At 33.3% G+C, this 7,803-nt stretch overlaps 1 protein-coding gene across 3 annotated transcripts in view; it reads left to right on the top strand.

Annotated features, from left to right (window-relative positions):
* Positions 1-5,243, top strand: part of LOC117124348 (neurogenic locus notch homolog protein 1-like) — a 95,444-nt gene extending 90,201 nt beyond the window's left edge. For all 3 annotated transcript variants that reach the window (XM_033270557.1, XM_033270556.1, XM_033270559.1), the window contains 3 exons: positions 1,736-1,837; positions 2,090-2,182; positions 2,834-5,243. In XM_033270557.1, coding sequence (XP_033126448.1) covers positions 1,736-1,837; positions 2,090-2,182; positions 2,834-2,886 — 248 coding nt within the window. In that variant the 3' untranslated portion in view covers positions 2,887-5,243. The remainder of the gene's footprint in view (positions 1-1,735; positions 1,838-2,089; positions 2,183-2,833) is intronic.
* The last annotated feature ends 2,560 nt before the right edge of the window (positions 5,244-7,803 follow it).

Below are 7,803 nucleotides of genomic sequence, written 5' to 3' on the forward strand. Positions count from 1 at the left end.
GATGAGGTGATGAGGTGTTTCCTTCTCGTCTAGACTTTTGCAATCTACATAAAACTGCAGGATTTACAGGACTTGTGTAGGAGAGAATATCAAACCACAGAAATGTATTTACTAACATTTTCATTTCTAAAGTCCCATAGCATTAATGTAGATATGTAACTGGTAAATATCAATTCATATTAATGTAGATATATAACTGGTAAATATCAGTTTTCTATATACAGTATATAACGAAAAAGTGTTTTTCTGGTTTTGAGGCTAATGTTTATAACTTCAATTAAAATGAATAACGAACAATGAAAGCAATTGTGGCTTGTAAGTGTAGATAGGCAGCAAGAGTATGTTTACTACAAAGGCTAGCTAGATTACAGTATGTTGCTTTCTATGAAAAGGTTGAATAGACAATTTAGAAAGCTTTACATACATTAGAGTGTGGATAGGCAGTATAGATATCATTAATGAGTATCGTGACATTAAACCACTAACAAAATATTGTAATTAAATTGTACTGTAGGTTCGGTTGAAAGTTATTTATAGCATGTGAAATTACTCAAGTAAATAAGTTCTATTAGTAAGCTCAGTATTGTGAGGTTGCCGTGACTTTTCATCAGTGACCAAGAATCAATTTTTATATAAACGGTAGTGTAGTCATACACTATGAATTACAGTTCCTTATCAACTGCTAATCATAAGGTACACACATGACACAAATACCTCACATCAGAAACCCAGCAGAGCAATGATTCTGCAGGAATATCTGGAGAATTTGCGTGATTTAAGGATTTCCTGACTCTATACCTTTCTTCATTAGTCGATAATTGCACCTCAGAATGTATACCTCATATGACCTCAAGGAATTGGTTTGACAGTCACAAAACCGAAAAGGAATGACTAGCAAATTTTAAACCTTTGATCTTGCAAAAACTGCAAAGAATTTCTAAAGAAGTGGTTAAACAAAGATGTTATAACTACAAAGAAGTTCAGCAAAGTGGTTATTTAACAAAGATGTCAATTAGAATTCACACAGAACTGCAAAAAATGTCAGTAAAGTGGTTAAAAAATGTCAACATTAAATTCTCCAAAATTAATGATCTGAAAAAGATCATTTAAATGTAGTCAAACTAAATCGGGGGAAAATCAGCTCAAAGTTGTTAGTAAAAAATTTCAAATACAACTACAAAGGATTTCAAAGTGATCAACACAGTAATTTCAACACAAGAACAAAATGTTGTAGAAATTGTACATTTCACAAGACTGCCCAAAATGTCATCATAAAGAAGACTGCTAGGGGAGGACTTGTATGTGTTAAGAAATAATTAGAAAATACCTTTTTTATGACTCTCAAATATAACTGTTGAAAGTCTGCGGTTAGTCTGCGTTTATGTTATGTCATTTTACCTTTGTGAATTAAACAGGTCTGTTGTTGATAGATTGCAAAGCCTGTGTGTTAATATGTCCCTTAGCTGTAAACCCCAATCACAACAAAAACACTTGTGGCCTACTTCACAAAGTACATGCATGATATTGTAGAGTTTGTTTCCATATCATGGATGTGGGCTTCCCTCTCCCCCCCCCCCCCCTCCACTCCATAGCAGTAAATTAGTTCTATTGAGTGGGTTAAAATACTAAAAATAAACATTAAGTTTTCATTGAGTAGGGATTTAATTCCACATTCTCAGTTGATTGTGTGGTTATATTACTGTATTGTAAATGAAATCTTATTTTGTTCTTGCAGAAAAACCAACCTGTTCACCTGGCTGTGAGAATGGTGGAGAATGCATGGAAGGCAATCGGTGCAAATGTACTGAGGGTTTCAAAGGAGCTCGTTGTCAACTATGTAAGTATACATTGGAGTAACGGCATATTTCATAAATACTTTATTTCGTATTTTACCACCATTATTCATAGGTATTCATACAAAGAAAACATTGGAAATAATGTAATTATTACCTAAACATTTACCTTTTATCGTCTTCATTTTCTCCATTTTTACCACTTCAAGCTTCAGTTCTTGCAACATTAAATAATTTTAAGTCACATAATTGCTTAAGTAACAATTTCTTTATTATTAATACTTTTGTTTTCTTAGCAACTTGTAAAAGACCTTGCGAAAATGGTGGTAGATGTGATGGTGGTAAATGTATGTGTCCGGCAAACACACGAGGGCGCTTTTGTCAACGTAGTAAGTATAAATTTTCATCAAATCATTAGCCAAATTAAAATAATCAGTAATCATATGAAATTTGCAATCGAAAGTTATACTTTCAAAACATACTTAGTACTGGAGGTGTGGTGGTAGAATGGTCGCTTAATCGTTTAGGCGATGGTGCGTAGTAAGGGCATCAACAAATTATTGGATCAATAAATTTTTCTCTGATGTTTGTTTCTAGTGGATGGGGTTTCTACATACTAAAATTATTTGTTTTGATTAAACATGTTATAGTATAATTACGTGTAATTATAAAATACATATAAGACTTTAAAGGCATCACCATCATAGCCTCATATCTCAGCTCATATAGCAACTAATAGTCTAAGGTCTATGTTTTTATCAAAGACATTATTGAAAAACAAGAAATATGTAAAGTAACATATTTATGTATAATAAGAGGAATTTATATTTGTCCAAGATAAATTATTTAATTACTAATTCATAATTAGCTAGTTTTCCTCCTAAAGGTATGTCCTGTTTAATGAATTATACTTACAAAAACAAAGGAATAACATTGGAAATGTGGTTTATCATGTTGATGAGTATTATGGACTTAGTCCAAAGTTGCAAATGAACTATAGAGGGCAGCATTTAATAAAGTGTTTCATTTTCTACATCCAGTTACAGAACCAAGACATTCTAAAAAGCAGAAGAACAAGAAGAAAACCCATTGATCACCCAACAAACATTTCATAAACAACTATGAACGGGTTGCAGGCATTTTGCTGAAACTTAATTAAAAGTATTAAGTGTAAAATATTTGTACAGTTTGAGAAATATAAATGAACGATTTATAATGAAAAAAAAATGTGATGGAAAAAAGCGGGAAATGGAAGAATTATGGAAAACCTGGGATTTGGAAAGCAATGAAAAAAACTGCAGTATGGAAGTTTAATTTGGGCTGTGATTGTTTGACAATTCAACAAATTATTGATATATAACATTGGGTGTATTTTCATGGTAATTTATTCTACATTTGGAGGGAAAAGTGTTTTTCTTTAACGCAAAGTACTGTGGCAATTAGAAACAGTGCCTTAGCTTAGTGTGGAAAAAAAGGATAATAGGGAAGAAGACTGCATTCAAGAATCATTGATGCTACAGGTTTACCCCTGTTTTTTGTGTTTGGAATTCTTTCCTAACTAATCTACTCTTGGAGCCACCAAAATATATGGGCTAATAAAATGAAAATAAAAAGAGATGTAATGTACACTCAGTCTTGAAACATGTCACAGGTCAAAAGTTAAGTGACGATAATGACTGTAGTGAACAACTGCAGTACCTCTGCAAAATTGAAAAATGAAATGTTCCTTGTTAGACATAGGATTCGCATTTAGCAGTTGCAGTATTCTTTACACAAGAAAAATTGAGCTGACTGACTGCTTATAAAATTTGTACTATAAAAATTACTTTCTATTATATAAAAATAAGAAAACTAATTATGCTCAATAAATGTGACTTCCCTTTTCACTTAAAAATATCCACTGATATAATTTATCAGATTAATTCAATTTTTTATTCACTTAAAATTTGGAGAGCAAAAAGCAATATTGAATTAAATCTACATAAAAAAGTTATACAGAAAGGAGGATTGGCTGGAAGGCTAGGACATAAACCCATATAAAATATAAAACTAGTAAAAATATTTTTTTTTTGTCTGTGAAGAAATTATTTAAATGACAATCGAATATGTCCTTTTCGGTAAAATTTATTGAAAGTGACAAGTATAAATTTACTCACCTTCAATTCTGCAGTGTTATATCACCTTTTGTCCATGTTATGCAAACTGAAATAAGTGATGAAAAGGCTTAATTTCTTCAGGGAAACATAAAATTAATCTGATAAAAATTTTCATGAAATCTTATTTTCTTTAAAATTTATTTGATTCAAAATGACATGTATAATAAAATGTGCATGGCCTCTTGAATAGTGGTTTCAGTGCAATATAACCAAGAAAGTAAGAAATTTAATGATTTTTGTTGTTAGATTTTAATTAATTATGTTTATTCTTCATTTAATGAGATAATAATAATATTTAAATTGTTTGATTAGTTTTTTTAGGATGATTACCAAGAGTTTCTCTTTATGTCGGAGGAATGGTATGAATACCGTCAAATGTTGTGTTGTTTGAACATAGGATTGTAATTATTTCATAGCAATTATCTGGATTGTTGCAACTCAAAAACGAATGAATAGTTAATGATTGTTTATTATGACAATCAAAATTTTGCATTTATAAAATATTTATAGTATTGTTACTATAGATTCGACATAAAACATAAAAACATCAATTGGTGTTCTATGTTGAAAGTAGTCTACATAGGCCTATATTTTAAGTTACATTATGATGTCTTAAGAAAAGTAGATGCTTATATTTTGGTGTAACTTGAGGAAATAAACATAAACATTTACAAAACTATATGTAATAATCAAATAACTGTGGAAAAATATTGTCTCAGTAAGAAAGAACAGACTATGATGACTATAATAGTTATTTAATATATAGTCATGGACCTATTAATAGGTCTATGATATAGTGTACAGTATACATATATTGTGACAAATATGAAAAGTTGAATGCCGCCCTCTTGGTACAATTTAATCTCATCCAATGCTTGTTGGTTTTTTTCTTATTCGTGCTTAATAGTAAACCTAAATCGAGTAGTAAAAAGAAAGGATATCAAAGCAAATACTCTTTGACATAAATTTCCATAATTTGGTCTAATAATTCCGAGGGTGGGGGCTCATAAGAATCGTTTGTTTTATGTAAAAACAATGTTTTAATTTTTATTATAGGCTAAGTGGAAAACAGATGTTTTAGATTTTTATGTTCGATGACTTATTGCTAATCGACGAGCACCCGCGATAATTTATATGTTTTATGTGTATAAATACTGATTAAAATTACTATTTGAAATGTGTAAATAGCAACGAAAATCTCTGCGATATATTTTGTATTTATATATTAGTTTTGAGAAATTTCTCTCTTTCGCATCAACTGTTTTGATAATAAAATAGTTGCCTAAATCATCAATATCTATCTCAACAGTGTGTTTGTTTATTTGAATATGTACTTGGCGTTCATTGAGCATGTGCACTAGAAGTTGAATGATAATCGATTACTGTAGTTACATTATCGATATTGACGTCACAATGATTATGTCGCAGTCCCAACATAATAAGCAATGACAGTGATTGTGTTTTCTTGCCATGTTAATAATGAAACTGCTGCCCTCAACATTGAGCTTGCTTCCGATGAAAAAGTGACAGAACTACCGCAAAATGATTGGCATAGTCGCACGCACATAACTTGCCCGTGGAGTCCTCCATTGAATGAGACAAATGCTATGTGCGTGTTTCACGAACTGGAAAATCTGAACTACTGAAATATTTGAAGATTATGTCGATGTTTTGAGGGTAGAGGGGTGTTAGCTGGCAGAATACCGTGATACGAGGTGATTTTTAACTTAAAAGAGCGTAATTTTTTGGTCAGAGAATTTAAAGTGGGGACGCCTGGGGCGCAAGCTTTTGGGGACTGCAAGTCCCAAGCCCCTTCCTATAAATACGCCATTCTGACTACGTCGCGAATACAGACCTAATAATATAATACTATACCAAAGAGTATCTTAACTTTGTAAGTTCTGTTGTGTTCAAATTAAAATTTCAAGTCTAGGTTGGTCTGAGAGTGCAATTTCCCGACATCTAGAGGTAATACAAATGCTATCTTAATCAATGTGGGGCTGAGGTGGGTGTGGACACACAACAGCATGGCGTCATCCTCCCAAGCGAATGATAATGACGATGAAAATGTTTGTGATGTCCATAATTATCATGACATTCCGATGTCTTTGTATTAGCCTAGTTCTCTTACGCTTCCAAATACAACGTACTAAAATAACGGTTAGGCAAAATAACAAAATTAGTAGTTTCTCGTCCCCTCGCGCATCCATTGTCTCTGCCTCACCAATTTGTTTCCCCTCATTTCCTTTTTTTTTTTACGAAATGTACGAAAATCTGGCTAACTCGCATCGGTCGTTCGTGGTTGGGGATGCTGTACGTAGGCGGTATGAATCATGTCTAGTGCTTCTTTTATTTGCTTTCAATGTATCTGCTTCCAGTGAAAGTGAGAAAGTAGTAGTCGTTTTCCATCGACTATCTTTGATTTGCCATCTCGGATTTTTTTTTTTAATAGAAAAAAGTTCCCTAATTCTCCTTTTTACAAAATATTAGAACGAGAAACTACTTTTTTTACCTCGCCTTAAGTGTCTTTTGACTGGTACGGTAAGGCATTACGTGGATAACTATTCGTAACTTCAGAATGCAGTGCGCGATCAAAATCGCATGGTTTCGAAGTTTCATCCGTAATTGGACTATGCCGAATATCGGTTGTTGATGTAGAGTTTAGTGAATAGTAGGCTATTATATAGATAGGCCTGGATATTATTGATTTTATGAGGTTTTTTGTTCTATTTCATCGAATTTATAATGCTCTTTGATTCGGTCTCAATCTCACGTAAGTTTATGACGTGAGTTCATCACCAGCTTCGGTGATTATCAGCCTAATTGTGAACTAGGCCCCATTTTTCACAAAAATTGGATTCTTGTATTGGCTTCCACACTTGCATTTGACGGTTAATAAAGTAGGCAACGACGAAGCACACTGATGATATACGTGTGCGTAGTCGTTGATATCGTGTAGGCCTAAATCAAGTGTTATTCCCGGGACTATTATGCCTATACATTAATTGCTTTTGTACACTACTGAGTTATTATCATTTCCTTGATGATATAAACGTGTGTTTCATTTGTGTCTCCGCCAAGTAATTTCATCGTCTGATAGACAACGGATGTTCTGATGTATCTTTCATACACACTTTGCTTAACGGTTTATTCTTCAAGGCAATATTGCATATTACCCTTGACATTTATTGTATCTTTTGGCATGCGCGGCCTTGGAAGAATAAGTTGCTACACAAGTTTAATATTACATTTTGATGCAGACTTACAACAAGGCGTGTGTTTTCTGTGCAACACATGCGCCAAAGAATAACGTAAGTGATGTACGCGCCCGTCGGTTTTAAAAACCTGGAGAGGAAGGATGATCGAGTACCACTGTATGTTCGATAGTCCTAAAAATTAAATTTACGTGTTAACCAAAAACCTTTATGACGAATGCACGTCTCCGAAATCACAACCGCACCGCAACCCTACTTCCTCTACCCCTATCTAGTTGTATAGTTTCCCCGGCCGCCAATTCCCTCGAAACCGTGAGATTAAGATTTTTTGCTCGCACATTCAACTCCCTTTTGGGTGCTGGAGGATATTGTCGAATCTCGGAGTGATCGTTTAGCCTACTCATGTTGTTTGGTACGAATAATACCGACACCGCCTAACACCGAATGTTTTCTATCAAACACTGCATCATCAAAGCATTCCGCCTCTATTCATAATGTTTAACCTCCTTCAATATCACAAGTTTATCAGAAACTTGTTTTGCTAACTAACTCTTCTCTCTTTCTTTTCATCAGCTTTGTCATCCGTTGCCGATAGTTTGTTGTAGACTAACGACATTCGTTACTCTGCACACAACTTTT

This window comes from Anneissia japonica, unplaced genomic scaffold (genome assembly GCF_011630105.1).
Source record: "Anneissia japonica isolate Jap-2015-1 unplaced genomic scaffold, ASM1163010v1 scaffold750_len1593409_cov174, whole genome shotgun sequence".
In the NCBI taxonomy this organism is placed as follows: domain Eukaryota; kingdom Metazoa; phylum Echinodermata; class Crinoidea; order Comatulida; family Comatulidae; genus Anneissia; species Anneissia japonica.